Source organism: Pseudopipra pipra, chromosome 1, assembly GCF_036250125.1.
Source record: "Pseudopipra pipra isolate bDixPip1 chromosome 1, bDixPip1.hap1, whole genome shotgun sequence".
Lineage (NCBI taxonomy): Eukaryota > Metazoa > Chordata > Aves > Passeriformes > Pipridae > Pseudopipra > Pseudopipra pipra.
This window is the reverse complement of record NC_087549.1, coordinates 102,634,065-102,656,315: the sequence shown is the minus strand read 5'-3', so window position 1 is coordinate 102,656,315 and position 22,251 is coordinate 102,634,065. Positions and strand designations below refer to the sequence as shown.

Here is a 22,251-nt window from a genome sequence, read left to right as displayed (position 1 = left end):
GTATCTAGCCTATATTTGTGCAATAGTTCACCCAGGCTTTGAGAGAAAGACTACTAGACAGGGATATCTCTATTACTTCAGTGGATCTGGCTTTCAGATTACCATAATCCACACCAATAGATTAAAAACCCATAGCCACACCTTTGTTAACATCTCTCCCTGCAGAGTAACTCTCCTCTTGCCTTTTCACTCAGTATTGTGTCTGAGACCCAGCAGCAGACACTGTTAAACAAAAGACCATCTTCAAGAAACAACTTGAGCCTCTGGCATCCTAACATTGTATTAAAACATCAGATATTTTAAAAACACACCCATGAGCCACTAATTCTGCTGTATTTACCACGTTTCCCTGATGTCCTATTTTTGTGTCATCACAGAGGTATCACAGAAAAAACAAGTTCCTTTGCTGCCCCAGCTCCACCTACTTATTTTGCCTTGTTCTTTGTAAACTCCTGAAGGGCCATTTGGGATTTTATTCATTGCTTCGAATAAGCAGTGAGTTCATGTTTTTCCCTGTACACCTTTTAAAATTTATTCAACATCTTAAGAAGGCTTATCCACACTAACAGTTGTCTCTCAGCTAATATTTGCATTCTTTCTTCAACGTAATTTCTTCTTAGTTCTAAACTAATCAGCATGGCTTAGTATGCCGATTTTCCTGAATGGACACGTCAGTCAGAAACCTGGCCACTGCACTTTTCAGCATGGCTAATACTTTGTCTCATCAGCTAATAGGAATTAATAGCAGATTACGGTCTATGACAACAACTTTCATTTGAGAATTTCTAACCCTTTCAGAAAACATTAATTTTTAGCACATACCTGAGAGGTAATACATTTGCACCCACATTTGAGATGACACACAAAGATGACCAATAGTGGTGCTATATAACAAAACTGAACAAGATATAAAAATAAAGGCTCAACTATCTTAAAATTGCAGGTACTAAAGATGGATCATCATTAAGAAATTAGAATCTGAACAATAAGAATTCATGCATTAACTAGTCTTGAAAAAGTCTCGGTATTATTTTAATGACCACCAGAACACAGGCTTCTTTTCTTGATGAAAGCACAATGTCATCTCAGAAACATGACTGTAAATTACTTCCTGGGTCATGGGGGCCAATACATACGGCAATTGGTACATCTCATCCCAAGTGATTTAGATTTCTTACCTAATTAACATAATTCCTACTTCAAAAGTCTTCTACCTCAGAAGGTAGAAGTAAAGATACTGTCTCCCATGGCATTATCCTTGAGAAGCTGGAAGCCCGTGGCTTGGACAAGTACACTTGTTGCTGGATTAAAGACTGGCTGGATGCCTGGGCCTAGAGAGTGGTGGTGAATGGTGCCACATCCAGTTGGTTTCCGGTCACTAGTGGGGTTTCCCAAGGCTCGGTATTGGGGCACATCCTGTTTAATATCTTTACTGATTATTTGGACAAGGGGACCAAGTGCACCCTCAGTCAGGTTTCAGATGGGTGAGAATATTGATCTGCTGGAGGGTAGGAAGGCTCTGCACAGGGATCTGGACAGGCTGGATTGATGGTCTGAGGTCAATGGTCTGAGGTTTAACACGGCCAAGGTCTGGGTCGTACACTTTGTCCACAACACCCCCATGCAGTGCCACAGGCTGGGGGAAGAGTGGCTGCCTGGTGGAAAAGGACCTGGGGGTGCTGGTCCACAGCCGATTGAACACGAGCCAGCAGTGTGCCCAGGGGTCCAAGAAGGCCAATAGCATCCTGGTCTGTATCAGAAATAGAGTAGCCAGTAGGACTAGGGAAGGAATTTGTCCCCCTGTACTCAGCAGTGGTGAGGCTGCATCCTGAGTACTGTGTGCAGCTCTGGGCCCCTCACTTCGAGAAAGACACTGAGGTGCTGAAGCATGTCCAGAGAAGGGCAGTGAAGCTGGCAAAGGATATAAAGGGTAAGTCCTATGAGGAGCAGCTGAGGGAGCTGGGGTTGTTTAGCCTGGAGGAAGCTCAGGGGTGACCTTATTGCTCTTTATAACTACCTGAAAGGAGGGTGTAGCAAGGTAGGGCATAGCCTCAAGCTGTGGCAGGGAAGGTTCAAGTTGGACATCAAAAAGAACTTCTCCAAGGAAAGAGATGTCAGGCTATTAGAATGGCTGCCCAGGGAGGTGATGGAGTCCGGCATCCCCAAAGGTGTTCAAGAAATGACTGGACTTGGGACTTAGTGCCATGGTCTAGTTGAAGGTGGTGATTGGTCAAAGGTTGGACTCGATGATCTTGGAGGTCTTTTCCAACCTAAGCGAGTCTATGATTCTGTTCTGTGATTCTATATCTCAGTTGCAGTTCTACACAAAACCATGAGTTTGTTGTCCACACTCAAAATTTCCTCTCCCTATATTGTTATATAAACACCCAAAGAACTTCAACTCATGAGTACCAGAGGTTATCAGAGATCCTAAAAATGTTTGATTATGCTTTCAAAAAGAATTTGATTTTATATTAAAAATTGTGCAAGAAAAGATGCAGATCAGAATCATGTGTCACCTGATACACGTGCTTTTAAAACACCTTAGAAGAAATTCAGTAAAAAGAAACATGGTGAAGCTATAAGCAATGCTAACTGATACACAGATGGGAGATCAAGAGCTTCTTATCTCCATCTTCGCTAATCCTGGAACATGGGAGAAGACAACAAAATTGAACAAAGGTAAATGCAAAATGGAGGAAAGCAAAAAAAATTTTTTCTTGCAAGGCCTAATTAAAGAGGAAAATTTGACCCTGTGGGGATAGAGAAAGCATACAATTGACAAGCTCAAAATTATTTGCCTTGATGATTTGCAGTCATCAAGCATCCCACTTAAAACATGGACACAAGTTTTTCCAACAGCTGCCCCTTTACACACATCCAGTGCACAGTGAGAAAGGACAGCTAGTGAAAACATTAGGGCCTGTCATGATGTGGATAAACAGTCAAGGAAAGAAAACAGAGCACAGAAAAACAAACCAAATGCTTTCCTCTTCATGTCCCATCAGACAGTGCTGCAGACATACCAAATCTGACCTGGAGGATTTCATGCCCATGCAGTGCAGGATTCTTATAGCTCCCAAGGTCTTAGGTATTGGACTAGCTGCATACTGGAGAGGACTCACCCTGGCAGCATTCCTGCTCCTTTTTTTCCTGATTAAGAAATGTACTTTTTTAAAATTAAGATTGTGCCAAGTATAAACAGTACTTTCACTAAAGAATAGTCAAACACACACACAAAAATGGGTAGAACACAACGTTCTCTTTTTTAATCCATTAGCAGGCCTTTAGTGCACCCACTGAGACTTAAATCAATGTGTACAAAATTGGCAATAACAAATCAAACTGACAAATGCTGGGGGAGAGGAAAGAAATAATCTATTTTGTGAAGCAACAACAAAGCAAATCTTTTTGCAACTTCTGAACTGATACATGCAGGAAGGCTGAGTCATATAGCCTAAACTACCTCTAGTAATTTATCTGGTGTTCACCCACAATCAGATTCATACCATATCACAGTGGGTAACTCCTGGAAGGAAGCAGGAGGTGCTTCATTCAGCAGTCTATCACATTCACCTCTGAAGTGTACTCCACAGGTCTAATTCCTTCCTTCCTTCCCCCTTCAACAAAACTAAATATCTGCTTGCAGACCCACTGTATAATGTCAGGAACTGCACTGTTTTTCATTCACCTGAGCAGATGCAGGAGGGAGTATCTAAGAATGCAGAAGGCCAAAGCAAGAATAATTATACTAGGGCAATGTGCTGAACAGTTGCTGATCTCTCCATAATTTACTAAACCACAGAAGGGAGTAATATGATGTGCAGATATTACTGTGGCTATTATGTGACTGTAAAAAGAGACATTCAGAAAGCAAAAGTAGCTAGGAAATACCAGACACGTATTGAACCCATTAACAAATAAATGGGTTGTGTAATGGTCGTCTTGATGTTGCTGAGATAAAAATCACTCCAGTTCGCATCTGTTATGCTTTTTATTTCTTCAGTTCAATTCTGTGCTGCACTGCAAGTCTGCTAATTAAACCACTCCAAATCTACATTTAAGAGTTCATACAGGATCAGATGCCCAGTAAGGTTAAATTTGACCCAAGTGTTTTCTTTGAAACAGTATGTGCAAAGAAACTAGGGCAACAGGGAGAAGCCCAAAATTGATGCAACTGACCTGCAAAGTGGCGATTAGACTGTGGCCAGTGACACCTAGGGATGGCTCAGCAGCTCCACAATTAGTGCTGCTTAATTAGAGTCCATGAGAGGGCAAGACATTGACAACATTTTAATAGAAACTGCAAATGGTAGCATTAACCCTGGTTTTTGTTCTGTTCCACTCTGCTTTAAATCTGCAGAACTGCACATTGAGACTACCAGAATAGGAAAAAACCTGATGGATGAGCACTTACAGAATTATTTTGCTTCATAATTTAAAAGATGCCAACTTTTTTAAAATGTTACCTCTTTCCTGTTTAAATCCACTGCAGCTATGCCTACAGCAATGCATCATGTGTGAAGCTACTAGAAATTTAAGCATGTCTGCACTGGTAAAAGAGGACTAAAGATGACAGTATCAGGACCTCCACAACTTCCAGGTCAGATCACTCACATTCCACTCTTCAGTGCACTGAACAGGACACCTGCCCCAGCCACACTGCCTGTACAGGCACACAGCCTTTCCATGCTTCAAGTGCCTGGTACTCTGCCAGGGATATATCTGATATATAGGTTCTTGCATGCTCTCATATATTACCTGGATTTGTCACAGGATGCAAAAAAGCAGTGGCTGCCAATGCCTCAGCAATATGTGCAGAATTGCTGCCTGACACAGTGCTCAGTGCTGATTGTTTCAGAGTGGCAGGGCCAGTGTGCTGAACATCCTCCTCAGTGACAAGGACTGCATTCCAGGGAAATGCTGTGCTGGTCTGCGCTGACCCCTTGCCCTGCACTGCATTTGCACCACACAAGCTGCTCTTTTCCCTTCTCCCCTAGATGTGCAGTCCTTGAAGATGTGTGTGAAATATGCCAGAGGATTTATGCAGAAAAAACACTGAAGAGTATTTTGGGTGCATTTCTTGCATCAAGTCTTTTCCAATCCACTCTGATTTTTGATGCCAAGCCTAATTTTAGGTACTTGCACTTGAAATTCCATTATGATGATCAAATACACTACACCTCCGTCTTTCGTACGGACAGATCAGGAAATTATGAAGACTGTAAAATTAAGTAACATTTAAAATGTTAACAGCTGTGTGCTGGAAAGCAGAGACATTCCTCACGGGTTGGAACAATAAAAATGCACATACCTATATGTTGGGAGTTGTAGGCTGCTGCTCAGGAAATCAATGCTGGTGTTCACAAAGAAAATTGATTGTACCTCCCCTGCTCAATTTGTGCTTGTTGGATAATAAATTATGAACACCTACCTCTCATAAAGAGTCTAAATCTATGAATGGGTGGCGATAGGAGTTTCAACCACACTAAGCTGAAAAGTCAATATTAAGATAGGGAAAAAAGCCACCAGGAGCATGGACCTGGATAATTTCTTACTTTAGCTATTGACATATCTGGAATCTGTCATAATGAAAATGCAAGTGACCCTACTTGCCAAGTCTATTCTGTTTTGAAAGATTCTGTCAACTTGAAAGAAAATAATCAAACATTTCCAGTAAAGTCAGCGGAGTTTCAGCACATGCTCTGCACCTTTACTGAATCAGGACTGTAAATGCAAACATTACTGGACTGCACTCAGAACAGTGTTTCATTGCAAACGAGTTTTCTTAGTATTTAAAGAAAATCTCAACCATCCCAATTAAATATGTGAGTAGAGGAAATAAAAGGAAGGAAAAGTTTATTATTTATAATACAGTGACTATAGTTATGCTGCAGTCAGAGGACCAATTACACCCTGGTTATGCTTTCCAACTCCACTAATTCATATAAATGGAGTGCTTGCTACATGACAGGGTAATTGCAGTGTAAATACAATAGTCTTTATATAACTGGATACTGAAAAAGTGTCAGTGTTACTGAGGTGGCAATAAGAATTAATTTGGACGTGTCATTAACCTTCAAATTCTTTGAATCAGTGATAATTAGGATATAGAAGAGCATAACCAAAAATGTAATTACACTGAACTAAGGGCTCAACTGCACGAGTATTAAGAGGCTGCTCATGGGAGTAAGTATGCTTGAACATAAACTGAGGATCACCAAATCAAGCTATAAAACACTACCATGGTTTTATAATGATGCAATATGGAAGTGAAAAACTTAATTAAGGACATTTTTCAGCTGTAAGAAATGTGCTGAGGGTTGTTGTGCACACCAAAAATAATTCCCTTGTATTTTGTACTGGGGGATCAAATTCTGCCAGGAAATCCGCCTTTCCCTCTTAGTGCATATTAGCTGTAGCTCCTGTAGTGGCTAGTGGATCCATTCTCTAGAACATTTCAAAACAAATGTACAATGAATGCAGACAGGACTTTGTAACGTGAAAGTGCTAAAGTTTCCTATGCACATAAAATCTTTGCCAATTCCCTACTAAGAGGTACTACTAAACTTCTTTGTTCTAACTCTGATGAGCTTCCTGTGAGCTATGACACCTTCTTAACTCTGGATACCATAATTTTCTTTTGTACACAACAACCAAATTGCTCCTTGAATGCTTAAAGAAAACAAATGACATCCATAACTTTCTGTTAAAATGGTGAAGCAACTCCTCGGTCAGTGTAAAAGTTTCTTTAAATTCAAAGGCTCATGTGCTCATGTTATACCACTTCATGATGTTAGCCTACACCAGTGGCAACATGAGCACATAAGGCAGGCATGTAGTGGACAGCACTGCTGCTATTGTGAAAGAAATCCCACAGCAGGAGAAAACAAAAAATGGGCAGATATTTCCAAAAGATGAGAAGCCTACACAGGTCACTTTCCATCCACAGTTTATGGATCAGCTACTATCATCATTCATCTCAAATGCGTAATCAGTGGAATCCACTCTCTTTCAGCAATTGTTTTTTAGGATACATATTTTGTGAGGTGCCCTTTAACTCTGTATCCTGGCAGAGAGCACTTCGTATTTGACTGCTGGAATCTACGCTTCCTTCCAGGTGAGTGAGTATTTTCCAGTCATTTCCCCTGCTCATTTTGGCTTGATTTTTTTCATTCCTAAATGACATAATCTCCTTTGCAGGTAATAGAGGGAGACATATACAGGGATGGATAGAATATAGGTGGTACTAAACAATGCTGTTCCTTGCCTTGTATTTGAAGGCAGCTGCAGCTGAGGGAGGCCTGGCTACCTCTCATCTCAAGATAAGGAAAGGGGATTCTCTATCTCACTCATGACAAATACTCAGTCACCTAAACATACCCATATCTTCCAGAGAAGTGCTGCTTCCCTCCCTGGAAATGCTGAGCCTTCCAAGGTACACCACTTGTTAAAGATGTACCTGGTTTGCATTCTTTGCTGTGATTAATTGCAGCAGCCTGATGTTGTGTTTTCCATAAACTCTTTTTTTTAACCTCAGTTGCTGAACAGTGCAGAAGCCTCTAGAATCTTCTGCTCCCTCTTTATTCGCTATTTCTTGAAGTACAATTATTCCTGCGCTCTCTAAATCAGACTGTTACAATGTATTCTGTAGCAATGTCCCAGAAACAAGGACAGTTTTAAAACTCACCTATCACAGAATCAGTCATGAAGTGAAAAAGAAGATACAGATGAGATTTTTTAAATCCAGCCTTCAAGATAGAATTGAGAGATGCACACTCTCATAAAATCCCATCTTGCAGCACATACATCGAAATGAGGCAGAATGCTTCACTATCAATGCTTCACTCCTTGGCAGCCCACGCTCTGACGTGACAGAACATAATGCAAATATTTATAGCAGGAAGTCCTCAGGAATGATCAGTCACCATCAAATGGCAGCAGCTTATCAAGCACTAATTCCTGACATGGGAAACCCAGCTGAGGCAGCACTTCCACAAAAAACACAACACAGAGAAGGTCTCTTTCAATAATTAGCTCCAATTTACATAGCCTTCCCCATGATGCTAAGTGTATTTGATGAGTGCCACCATGATCTATGAGACAGGAACTATGGCATGAAAGCTCCAGAGGTTCAATCAGCTGAGGTTCTTTGCATCAAATACACAGTGTGTGAATGCTCCCAATTTAGTGAAGACATTTGTCCTGAGGCTAAAGCATTGATTCTCCACTTACTGTCTTTTAATTGTGATGTATCCAATTTATCTTTTTAGGCTATAAACTCTTAGGGGAAAAGGTTCTTCTTCACTCTGCATGCTGTTCTCATGCCAGCTTTATTTTACTGCAAGTAAACCACATTCAGGTTAAATCATTTTCATATTAGCTGGATAACACTTTTCTATTGCTAGAATTAATTGCTGTAACATGTATTTTTTCCTACAACAATGTCTGATGTAAGGATGAATCAGTGGTGACAACATTATAAATAAATGAAGAGTAACAAATAGAGGAACATTCCAGATGTTGTAAAAATGTCCTTTTCTACTCAGAAAACTGTTTGTTCATCCATGCCATGGTAATGTTTATGCTTTAGTAGTATAAACTCCTGCGCACAAGCACTGCTTTCTACTAGTCCAGAAAAAAGGAAGCCACCCAGGATGTTTGTTTTCATTGTTTTTCCCCTCCAGAATTGCAGGTGCTCTATTTTACTGCCATTACCCCAGGCCTATCTGCTGCCCCAAATTCACATTTACACTCCTGCCATGTATGAATTGGCCAAAGCGCACAGCCCTTCGTTCCCAGATATTCAAGCTTGATGATTCACAGGCGATAAAATGTGACAGGACTTTTCACCAACAAACGAACTGCAGGGCATCCTAATCAGCAGGCAAGGCAGCTCTAATAACTGGGTTACAGCATAAGGAAATAAACTCAAATGGAGCAGAACATTCATAAGACAAGAAACGCTAGATGCTACTCAGCCTAAAGCACCACTGGTGCTATACAAAGACATCCAACTAACACAGCAACTTTTTTTCCCCTTTGGAAGCAGGATTCCTTTCAACTGCCAGTTAAAGACGGTCTCAGCAGCGCGTGAACAAGAATGGCAACCGCTTACAGCCCCCAGCATGACCACTTCAGGCTTCTTTTCCCTTTCCAATTGCAGCAAACTGCAGTCAGACAGACAATGGAGTGTTTTGTTGTTGTGGTGGTTTTAATTTGCAGAGTTAGGATACTGCTGGTTTTCAGTGTTTTCGGGTCTGGTTGACAGGCAGGACAGGACACACACCAAGCCGCCCACATGCCAGCTGCTGTCCCTGCCGCAGGAGGTGCCACACGCTCAGAGGCTCACACAGAACCCACTTGGGTGGCTCTGGCATCAGCTGCAGATAAATTTGTGCTAACAGTGAAAAACACTGTCCCCAGAAGGGCATCTGTCCCCAAATGTTGCTTCTCAAAGGACACCTGCTCTGGATCTTTTTCCTAAGCTGTGCCAAACGAAAAGGTTTGCTTGTGTCAAATACACAAAGCCTCGTTCCCTCTGTTCCCCTGCGGACAGCCTAAGCTCAAAGTGAATTTGTGATGCTGTCACTACAATGGCAAAACTCTCTTTGGTTCAAGGCAATCATCTTTTCAAAAAACTTGAGCCTCTACATCCACAGCAGGATCCCTAATGAGATTTTCTCCCAGCAAAATTATTTTTTCTAACACACTTGGGTCCCTCACTCCTACTGACTGCAATACAGGGTAAATTTCTAAGCACAGAACACAGGATCCCTTCTTCCAGCAGACAGGATGTGCAGAAACCTGTCCCAGGATCTGAAGACAGTTTCTTCTGAGCAGCAGAGCCCCTCTCTCCATCCAGCCCACAGCAGTTGGAAGACCATGGCTTTTGCTGGTACTGTAAATGACATGCCTGGGAGACTGAGGCATTGCTCTGAATCACTGGAGCAATGAAAACAGCTGAGGAATTTGATGCATTCTATTCCATCAAGAAGGGCCCTGTGTGCCAAGTCTCACTAGGATAAGAAGTGTCAGGGACCTCAGATGAGCTATGGGTATGGCACTAGACTATCACGGCCCTTAACTGATCATACAGAAGAATAGGGGAAAATAAAACAAAGTACTTCTTCCCTACTCAGTTGTGCTCAGATTATGATGCAAGACATATGGAAAAAAAAAAGAGATGGGGCTGCCCCCCTCAGTATACTTCACTGTGAAGGCACTGAAGAGAGATGGGAAGGGACCCAGCAAGATGGATAAGAAAAGCTATAGATAGAAAAACTCTCTGAAGATGGATGAGCATAGCAAAATACAAACTAGAGTATCTGCTGGTTCTTTTGGGCAACAGTTTTCTGATCATTGCTCCAAGTCAGTATCTAGAAAAAATATGCTTTAAAATGGATATAGAAGTTAATTTTGGGATTTCTTGAACACTTTCTCCCTCTCTCCTTCCACCAAAAACCAAAAGTTCATTACTGAAATTAGTGAAATCACAGCCAAAAGGTGAGTACAGTTCTAAAGGTAATCTCTGCACTTTGCACTGTGTAACCCAAGCCTCAGCAGCAAGAACCAAGAAAAGGTTAGGCCTGGGCGTATCCCTTGTTATCTCCTTCCCCATCTGTGCAGTAAGAGTAACACCACTTGCCAATGGTACAGGGTGCTGTTAAACATTCAAATACTTTAGTAAGCATTGGGCATGTACTGCAGAGAGCCAGATGGAGAAAGCCATCTGATGGTGTCAGCTGGGACTGGAGTTTGGAGGATCACACTTAGCTGAAAGCCTTCACACAGGCAGGAATCAGCCCAATATTTTTCTCTAAAGGAGTTTTCAAATCTATAACACTTTCTCCCACCTCTCTGCACTCATACAGAAGGGTCCATCCAGGTTCATACTGCATAACCTTTGTTGCCATTCCTTTCTTTTGTTGTCTTCATGTTTGCCTTACAATGCACAAAATAAGTCATGCAGCAAAACAACAGAGAAAAAGATGCTGCACCTACAACACTGCTGGCCTCTCTGGTCTGCAAAAAACCACACCAGCTATTTTGCAATCCAGAAAGGCAGGGAAAATTAGAAGATGATAGAAAAAGAATGCTATTTCCAAGGACACTGGTTTGGCCCTCAAACAGAAAACTGTTATCTGATACCACTTTTAATTGCATTTTATTTTTCAGTCATACACAGTATACTCAACTAAAGGTCATAATAGGTGGTTCTCATCTGATTTCTATGGAAGACCATGAGTACTGCATGAAGAGGATTTTTTTTTTAAACACGAGTCTTGCTCAGCTGCAAGGGAATGGTTGCTTTATTTCCCTAGACATACGTATGTAAAGGCCTCAACTGAAGAACTTGGAGAGATTACATATTTGCATATGACAAAGGCACAGGTCCTCAGACATTCCTCTACTAGCTCCATACATACCGCTGATACTTAATAACAAAAGAGTAACCCTTCCATACTAGACTTGAAAAATTTGCTTAAGTTGTTCCCACTCAGGTCTAAGACATGGATGTGAATAAAGCAAAAAAAATTATTCCAATCTCTAACCTACTGGTATTTATTGCGTTGGTTGGCTGGCTTACCTTTCAGAGAAGACTGGGACTAAATCAGTGGCATAGACTGTCTTCCCAAATTAATAACTACTGGGAAATTAACAGCAAGCCCTGAGTCAACAATACATGACTCAATACAGGCTAAAAAGAACTTTTTCAGCATCCCACACGATGAAGATATCCAAGGTCAGATCATAATATTCCTCTGAAGACAGCTGAAGGAAACTCTCCAGGCTCTAAAACTGATGAATGGCTTCACTGTGAGCACATCAGACAGGCACAAGACATGAGTGCCTTTTATTCCTAAAGGACGTGCCAGCAGCCCCTACCCAGCATCCAGTTTGCAGCTATTGTGTGCATCCAAAGAAGGCAAAGAGAAAACACCAAAGTCTTCTCATGGCTCAATGGTGAAGAAACTAATCCTTCCTAGCCCTGGTGGAACCAGATGCTGCCAATACACAGTATGGGAGACTTTTCAGTTCTAGAAATATTAAGATTAAAAAAATCCTAAAACAAAAAACCAGCCAACCAACCATCCAAAAAACCACCACCAGCAGCAAACAAAGCAACAACAACAAAAAACCCACACCAAAATAGAAGTTAAAAATTTAAGCTTCAGTGATGTCCACTGAAATCTAAATACACCCACAGGCAAGATAGTTCTTTCCTGAAATCATCTTCCAGACTAAACAATATCTGAGGTCATCCTTTTCTTATGCTGGTTGGACTACAACTCCTCAGCTCATGCAGGTCTCTGCCAAGCCTGGCAGGCAGTGAAATGCTGTCAGCAAGGCCAGACAAGCTTTGGAGGTCATCAAGTCTCTCTGCAGGCTTCTAAAAAATGTTTCACTCTCAGGTGATGAAATTTTCCAACACCAGGCAAGATATACAGCTTTTTAGATCCATTTGAGCCACAGAGCTTTGCTAAGCTTTAGCAAATCAAAATTTCTCTCAAAGAAGCCTCAATCTGTCAAAAAAGATGTCCAGTGTTTTGATAGATTGGGTCCTGGGTGCCCGCTTCTTACCACTGATGGGAGCGTGTCACAGTGTGGCTGCTCCTGGAACTCAGGGACACTGCTGTGAGAATGCTCGTGGCTTGATTTTGAAAAAAGCACCTTAAAACAGGAAAATTTTTCTGGACACTTATCATATTTACCACCTAAGGATCCCAAATCCTCTAGAAGTATCATGTATCATGCAAACCTCACAACACCCAGCAGACAGAAGGTAACTTTACAGAAGAGGATGCAGCTAGGATGTGGGACTTGCCTCAGATCAGAGAGCTTATCTGCGACATACTTAGATCTGAATCTGCATTCTCCTGGTGTAGAAACCCACATCTTCATTGAAAGACTACACATTTCTCTGTACCACAGTACACTGCAGAGCAAATCTTACATTCAGTTTTGATAAAAAAGTATACAAAGCAGGCAGGGAAAGCAAGGCAGAGCACAGTGAAAAACAGGGAACATACATGAAAAAAATAAAATGTCAGCATAACTTACAGGAGCTGCATTGTTTTTCACTGTGACACTTGGAGTTGTGGCTCGTAGGGCCCCACTCACACCATGGTAGTACTTGAAGCAGATCTTTGTTTCAGCTAAAAAAAAAAACAAGAAATGGATTATTTAAGATTAGAAGAATTGCCAGGGAGAAGCTGTGTGATCAGTTGCAGCTCACAGGCATAAGACTGGCAAGCAGTTAAGATTTGGAATGGTTCATTCTGTCTGTCTGGCACGACAAGATATCTCCTGCCTCTGATCTTCCCCTTTGCCAGAGTGAAATTTAGAGTTTGGTTCCTGTGATTTAAAATAGTTCAAACCCAAACCTCTTCTGAGCAGCAGTTATGACAGACAGACCTTAGAGCACCTGAGTAGACTCTTTTAGCTACATTAGGAAGAAAAAAAGTAGGAACAGATAAACCGTCGTTGTTAGACACACTAAACACTAATGTGCTAAGAAATTGGGAAACTTTTTTAGGACAATGAGATTGCATAGTTGCTCGCTGACAGGTTTCACTGCGCCAATACATTCTGGCCTTGGTCAGGGCAAGGACATAGATCTCCACAGATTAACTGCTCTGTCAGTTACAACATTAAAGCATTTTTCAGAAACGGCAGAGGATCACCAGACCCTGACTCAGTGTATTTCCACTGACTTCCAGAGATTTAGATTAGGTGAGGAACACAGGAAAGATCATGATTTTGGGCATTGACATTCAAATAAATAATATTAAGTGAGGGAAACTCATTCCAATAACTGTATCAAGGCATATAAGTGAAAATAGCTTCTTGCTAATCAGCCCCTCACAACCCCCTTTCTTGTGTGCTACAAGAACGAAAGACAGTTTCATCCAGCTTTTCTGTCGGACTGTAACTACAAACAGACGTGAATTGCTAGTATTTGCCATGATCCTGCTCCCCTTCTTCCCTGGAACCGGTGACCTCCTGGTGCACATCCTGGCCTGCCTGCTGGCAGCAATTATCCACTCTTATATATGTAACAGGTATGTTCCTCAGACCTGAAAAACACCTGTTTAAATAAAAGCAGCATTCACATTTTCTAGTTTTAACCAGAAAATGCCATGGAAATTTTCATCTGTTCCATAAAATACTTGAAGGTGCTCTTCCTAATCAAGTTTTTCCTTAACACCTGCTTTGCAGCTGCTGCTGAAGCCCAAGGAAAACACCAGCCTTTGCCTGCAGAGCCACAACAATATTCACTGCAACTACAGAGCCTATGTAGGAAAATAATAAAGAAATGCCAGCTATGTATTTTAATATAAAAATTGTATTGCAGTTTTAACACCAGTAACAATATAAGCTAAATCACTGCAGCTGTGACAAAAGATTATGCAATATTAAGAGCTGAGACTTTGGCCACAAATTATGGTGCTGTGATCTGCTGTTTGCTAGATCCAAGAAACAGCCATGCAGTGCTCCAAGTGGAAGCAAAACTTGGAGATGTGAAAAGTGGTGGAAGCTCTCAAAAATGCAGGCCTGAGTCACTTACTCTGATGCCTACACATACACAGGGATACAAGATGAAAAAGAAATCCTGATTTTTTTGAAAGACAAAATAATTTTAGAAGTGCAAAGCCTTCCCGACTTTCATATGTGACTTGGGAGATGAAAAGCAAAGAGCTTAAGTTCCCAAGTAACTGGAGCACCACTCGCTTTCAGGTGAGTTCTTAGTGCTGCTCCCTGAGGAGCCCTGCAGGAACGCACAGCCAAGTGGTGTCAAGCACAGTGCCAGAGTAGTTCATCTGCTGACGTATTTTTCATCCCCACAGCTTGCTCCTCAGATGACCAGGTGCACATTTCTGCTCACACGGTGAAAATACATACATCTCCCCCTATATGCACAGACGTGTACATGTGTTTCATTTACCTCACAGCATTCCATAAGAACTGGAGCAGGCTGCAGAGTCCTTCAGCACCTCCATGAGGGGCTGTGGGGCCCATCCTGGGGTTTAATTCACAACTAGGCCCCAATTCTGCAAATTCAAGAGACTTGCTTGAGGTGTCAGTGCAGCTGAGCAAGCAACCCTATTGTTGCACCTGGGAGCAGCAGTTGTTTCCTTTTAGCAGCAAAAAAAGCTAGATGAGCCCGTGGGACTGAAAAACTGCAAGTCCAGATTGAATTTTCACATTGTAATTTTCTCTACAGGACTTTTAACAGCTCAGCAGCTAACTCATTTACTTGCTGAGAGGACAGCAAAAGCTGAGGGTATCACAATAGCTAAAACATGCAGTTCTCACCAATTATTCAAATCTTAATTTTCCTCTCCCTTGGAGATTTTTAGCTACAGTTTGCATGGAACATTGAGAGCTAAAAGAAAAAGACACTTTGTTTTTTGTTTTTTGTTTTTTTTTTTTTTATTAACTTGTGTAGCTAATAAAATATAACTTCAGGTACTAGCCTGCATGACAATGTTCAGACCCCACAGCAAGAAATTTTGTCTTAGGTTGACAAGTAGGAAATCAGTTACCACATACACTGGGAAACTACGGTTTAAAAGAATCCATTTAATTAAACTAAAAGTATTAGACAGAGAGAACACAAGGAGAAAATAATATATCCATATGTAGTTAATCTGGATATTAGTACTACTTTCAAGGACAAAGGATTACTAAGATGACTGAATACATATTTGGAAAGAACCCTGTGGGTATTGAAAGTTCCTCTCAGTTTCACACGATTACTATTTCTAATTAAATTTGCAACCAAACTGCCTTCATACAGGTGCCAACTGGCAAAAAAGCAACTCAGAATGAGGCAAGTGTCACACTGAATCCAAAACAGTGGTAGAGGTGGAGCCATTCATCAGGTAGTAGTTGAGGTGGTAATTAATGAACATCAAAGGTTTCATTCAGAAAACAGATCTGAGAGCAAAAAGTCTTATGGAGGCCTTCGCAGGTTGAGAAGTTGCACTAGAGGCATCAGAGGAAGAACATTTTCTGGGTTCCTCCCTCTCCTTTTTGCTCATATCATTTTCAGACTGAAAATACTAGGAAAATGTCCATTTTCAATGGAGAAACAAAACTTTAACAAATATAAATCTTGCAAAATTATATACAGTTTCTTTATGTGCAAAAAAGACCTAGTTGGGCATTTTTTGGCCAGGAGCCATTCTTTCCAAATAACATTGTCAGTGCAATGTTTTTCACTGCCACAGAGTCCTAACATTTTAATCTATCTGAAGATTCTCTTGCATTCTTGAATCACCTCTGAGACATTTTCAAAACAGATGCAGACATTTGCTGGCTTGGTACCACTGCCTCTGCAGATGAACAGAAGACACTGGAAGTATAAGCGAGGCAGTGATATAAATTAACCTGAACATTATCCAGCTGGCATTTGTGAATAATATGTCTTTACAAAGATGTTTGCATTGTAGTCGTGTATATTAGCTTGTCCTGGAATAAAGGAGACCATTTAACTCTGTCCTGATGCCCTTGCTACATGGCAGAGTACACAGGTCAGGAGCAGGTGTTGTCCATTTAATCCCCAGTTATAAAGAAATGTGTGCCATTGTTATTTTCATCTCTAGTTACGAGTAGCAGCTCACTGGATCCCATAACGAAGTTATGATGTTAAGGTCAGGAAGTAATGAGGTTAAATTCTTCTTTCAATTAGCAAAAGTGGTAGTGAGACTGGTAAATCTTCCAAGAGATGAGATGTCTAAAGATGCTCAGAAATACTCATGCCCATTGACAACTACCACTCTACTCAGCAATTTTCATGGATCAAGAACAGAACAGCATTGTAATCCCTTTACACCAGGCTTGGTATCTTGACTTGTGCTGCTTTTGGCTGGAATAGAGTTAATTTTCTTCACAGTGGCTACTATGGAGCTGTGTTTTCAATTTGTGCTGAACAAAGTGATGACAATACAGAGATGTTATTGTTATTCCTGAGCAGTGCTTACACAGAGCCAAGGCCTTTTTTGCTTTTCATACTGCCACGCTGGTGAGAAGATTGGCGGCGCATAGAAAACTGTGAGGAAACACATCTGCCACAAGTGAATCCAACTAACCAAAGGGATATTCCACACCATATGACATCATGCTCAGTATATAAAGTAGGGGTGAAAAGGACAAAAGGGTGGGACATTTGGAGTGATGACATTTGTCTTCCCAAGCAGCCATTGCAAGTGATGGGGTCATACTCTCCTGGAAATGGTTGAACACCTGCCTGCTCATGGGAAGTGGTGAATGATTTATTGTTTTGCTTTGATTGTGTGCATAGCTTTTGCTTTCCCTATTAAACTGTCTTTATCTCAACCCATGAATTTTCCAGCTTTTACCCTGCTGATTCTCTCCCCAGTCCAACTGGTGGGGGAGTGAGTGAGCAGCTGCATGGGGATTGGTTGCTGGCTGGAGTTAAACTATGACACCATTTTACCACGGCTGTGTTACAGCCTTCCGCCGTATCTGTATAAATAAAAGTCCCCAGCTGCATGCTCAGATCCACCACCATAACTGTCACAGGTGCAGAAAATACAACTGCCCCAAAGGAAGGGCCCCAAGGCAGGGCAAGTCAGGATAATCAGAATCAAGCAACGTGGTGTGTGTGTGGGGTGATTCTGTTTCACTCCTTGCACCATGGCCCGCAAGCACCTCTGTGGGCTACATAGGAGGGAGGTTCATGGAGAGGAGCCAGGATGTAGTTCATCCCTGCACACCACAGAGACCACTCCTCATTCAGAGGAAAGCACTGAGAAGTTTAACTTTTACCAGAGAAACTTTGCCATGAAGCTTCATCCCTCTCATAAGAAAAAAAAAATCATTTCACAAAAATTATTTCTCTATCAGAGCCCTGAGTTATCTCAGTTACGAAATCAGTTTTGCAATTAATTGGAAAATTAATTTACCAACCGAACATTATTCTTCTTGGTAATAGTTTATGCTGCCTCTGCAATCACCCACTGAAAATACTCTACTAAACAGAAGCGAGAGGAGATAAAATCTAGTAAGGTCTGATGATGAATTGCATCTGGAGGTATCGAAAGTTTAAAGTCTCCAAGAGATGTCCTAGTACTCATCATCCAGCCACTCTCCTGTCAGTTACTAGTCCTGCTGGTTTATTTGATAACCTTTCCCTCTAAAATAATTCCATTCCTAGTCATCTTCCTCATTCCTTCAGAGTTGTCAAAACTGTCCTAAATGTCTTCCCAAAAGTTCACTTACTCTTGTAATCTTATGTTCCTTGCTTTCTAAGGTCAATCTGATGTCAGAGGCTTAGCTGACATCCATAAAGGTGGATTTATTCTTTTAAATATAAAAAAAAGCACTCTACCAGGATTACAGTTTCCTTTGTTAAGCTAAAAAAAAACCCCAGAACATACTAATGAGTATTTCAAGGAAAGCTAAGTTATATTCTTTGGGCGAGGCAGGAAGCATCACTGGTGTTTGACAGGAGTGTGTGATATACCTGGGGCACTTCCACAAGCTTGTTGTGATTTACTCCCATGATACTTTTTGTTTCAATTAAATAGCTGAGGTGACTAGGCATTAGCTAAGCATTTCTCAGTGCTGAAAAAACCTCTCAGGGAAGTAAGGCCAGTGTTAAAAACTGAGTCATTTGTGATCAATTCAATCTATTACTAAAAGAGCTGTTGTTGCTCTTTTGGGCAAACATTGTGCATAAAAAATGAGAGGTGTCAAAACCAGTAATGAAAAGGTAGCTGTCTCTGGTAAGTAGGTGGGAACCAAGTGAACCAAATCAGACAGCAAAGCAATTAAGTTACGAGTCATAAAGCTTTCCCTAGAGAGAAGCCAGAAGTGGAACAAACAAACGTATGATGCTGTAGGACTGTCTTGAACTAAAGTAGCCACGGTAATCTCTGGAAGAGGAGATACAACGTGTCAAAGTGAAAACAATGAATCAATAAATGGGAGAACTGTTTGAATACAATGCGGAAACTGGGAGAAGCATACGGGGAAAAAAACAGGACAAGGAATAACAATGGAAAGCTAAAACAGAGGGAAATTAAAGGCAGTTTATATGAGGTGTTACAGTACTGGAAGTGAGTAAGCAATGTCCTGGAGGGGAGGAGAGGACTGAGATTATAACAGAATCACTGCACAGAGTGAGACAGGGGAGAGGGCAGAGAGGCTAAGACTGTCTGAACAAGACTAAATGAGAAGAAAGCAGGGAAAAGGAAATAAGACAAGGAAAGGCAGACAGGGAAAGAGTAAGAAAGTAAATCTGAAGAAGAAAGAAAAAAGTGCCCCCTCAGTGAGACATGGGGTTTCACAGGTAGCTGCTGATACAGCTCATACATTATGCTCCATGCTTCCTAGAGGTCTTACTGAGGGGGCACTTTTTTTCTTTCTTCTTCAGGTTTGACTTTGTTACTCTTTCCCTCACAGTATTTGTTTAGCATCACAACCACCTACAGTTTTCCATAAGCGCCTCAGTTTTTAGACAATTAACAGTTTAAAAACCAAACAAGGCCTAAACAGATGTGCTTCTTTAATTCCTGTTGCAGAATTTCTTCCAATTTTCTGATGACTTTTTCCTTGCCCTGTTCTAAAAAGTGCACAAACACATAACACTTCTTTGGAGAAATTGTGAGATTTGAGATTTTAAAGTCTTGCCTTTCAGATAGTTATAATACTTCCTGACAAGAAACAAAAAAGTAGCCAGAGCAAGATTTAAGGCTGACCAGTACATATCAATAATTTCAGGCACAAACATTTGCATGGAAACTGCAATAGCTCAAAAATAAGTAGTAGAATACTCAGAAAATTTCTAATCAAGATTCAACTTAACCAAAAAAAAGCAAACTTGCCAAGATACAGAAATGCACAGTTAGAACCTTAATTCAAATAACCTTAACTCTTCACCAATAACGCATTTTGGTATTTGTAGCTGTAACTGATGTGTGAACAACAGATCAGATGATCCTAGTATTTTTTTTTAATCTTGAGAAGATGTTGCTTCCCAAGGGTTGCACATTGAGGGCTGGAGTTACCTCCTTTATAACAGGAGAGATTATTATTATCATTTATTGTATCATTGATTTTTTGTTCTGTTGTTATTTGTGATCTGCGGATACTCTCCACTATTGACTTTCACTTTTACTTCCTTTGTTTGATAATTTGATTCAGCAGCTATCTGCCTCCAACCACAACAAGAGTAGTACAGTAAATTAGTACACTAATAAATAATGTGTAGTAACAAATCTCCATATTCAGTGGTCCAGTCTCTCCTCTGTCCTAATTTAATTTGTTTGAGCCCTCAGTGTTGTAGGCTCCATACTCCATTGATTTTTGATTCTAGCTTTGTATAATCCACATCTATTACTCTGCTGTTCATACGAAGTGACAACCATCTGCTCACCCATGACTGCACACGAAATTTTTCAGGTGTAGGCTCCTGACCATAAGGCAGGCAAAATCACACCATTTTTGCCTTATGAAAATAGAGGTATCTAGGAGTTTCTACAGCAGGACAGGTACAACAAAGTGGCTCTGTAAACTGCTATTCAGGAACAACATATAGATCTAATTTCAATAGGCTGTTGCTTATGGGCTACCCTCATAAAAACTGTCCTATTGGCAAGACTCATTACTAAAGAATTGGTAGCAGCTGGAATGGATGTGTGCTTATACATTCAGGCACTTTTATATATTCCTCTTTACAGGCAGCACATCTAGCATTGCCGATCACTAAGGTTGATGAAATTTTTCATTAAAAACCTTGCTTTCAGATGCTTATACATTTTCAAAGATACGTATATTTGGAATAACATTTTGCATGTTGAATGTCTGCGTCATATCTACAGAGATGCACAGCAAGAAAATTTTATCCAGAAATTTGTAGGTGAGGTTAAGGGAAAACCATTGGGTTTTTACACATGAAAGATTTCTGAAGAGCTTTCCTTTTACCCCCCAACTCAATATACTATACTAAGCATATATCTCCAGGTGTTCCTGTAGAAGTACATTAAAATTCATCTAACTTATAAGCCTCTCCAAAAAATTCAGTTTGATATGCTCATTTGTGAGATCTTTGGTTTTACCATCTAAATGCCCAGGAAATCCTAGCTATGCTGAGCACATTCCAGACTGGCAATAGGATAGGCTTTTTCTGCAACACAGATCCAAGCTCTTCGTGGCTGTCCCATGTCTGGAAGCAGGAGGACTGTATCCCTGGACATCTCCCCACTGTGCCAAGTGGCATGGAAGATGAGAATATGAATCCACTGCCAATTTGCCCCCATTGAAGGAAGAGATGGAAGCAGCAGGGGGGATTAGGAGCATTGGGTGGGGAAAGAGTAGTCAGAACGAAATCAGGTAAGATGGTGAAGAAAAAACCCCTGTGATTTGTGGTGGTCGTAGGCTTGAGTAGAGAAGGATTTTGGGAGAGCAGGTAGCAGAGCACTGTTTCAGTCTGGCTACAACAAATGAACACTGCCACCTGCCTTCACAGTACGAACACTATGCATGTATGGGGGCTCTTGTGTTCAGGCTCCCAATTAGGCAACCGCAGGGAGATGGCAATGGGATTTAAGGTAGTCTGGCTGCTAAAATTTTCACCAGACAGACAGGAGTTGGAACACATTAAAATCTGAAGCCATCCACTGGCCTTTGTGATAGTACAGTTTATCGGGGACACGGAACTGTACCATCAAAGTGCCCAGCAAGTCTGGCATTTAGATTGACAAGTAGGGGCAAGGCAGGTGGAATGAGGCAAAGCTTCCACAGATACTCATCACAGGAAAGGTCAGTGGAAGGATGTCAGTATCCAGACAGCAGTTAAAGACACTAAATGTCTTTAATAAAAAGGTGTTCTAGCCCTTTTGTAGCTAGGACCAGAACCTGCAGTTTGTGCTGGCATATGTCCTCCAACTATTACCCCACTTCCTAAATTTTATTGTATAACATGAGTAACGGACTTGAAATTTGGGTTGCTCAGACAGCTCACATCCTTGACAATAATAACTTCCTCCTAAAATTATCTTCAGATGAGGGGTAGGTGGGAGTCTGGGGATAGGGAAGGACAAGGACTCAACCTTACCATTGCTGGCACTGAGTCATCTCTCCTCCCATTTTAACCAACAGAACTATTTCTTCCATATTCATAAAGACAGCAGGATTCAGCCCAGGCAAGAATTTTATCTGTTCATTTACAGTCAACCCCAACTGTGATATCTATCTGCTCTGCCTTTATGAACTGCT

The 22,251-nt window shown here is 41.1% G+C and overlaps 1 protein-coding gene across 10 annotated transcripts in view; it reads right to left on the bottom strand.

Annotated features, from left to right (window-relative positions):
* HECW1 (HECT, C2 and WW domain containing E3 ubiquitin protein ligase 1) overlaps positions 1-22,251 on the bottom strand; it is a 261,005-nt gene that overhangs the window by 116,033 nt on the left and 122,721 nt on the right. For all 10 annotated transcript variants that reach the window (XR_010433682.1, XM_064668439.1, XM_064668418.1 and 7 more), the window contains one exon: positions 13,066-13,160. Coding sequence is in view for 9 of the 10 variants with exons in the window: in XM_064668439.1 (XP_064524509.1) it covers positions 13,066-13,160 (95 nt within the window). In the remaining variant the exon portion in view is untranslated. The remainder of the gene's footprint in view (positions 1-13,065; positions 13,161-22,251) is intronic.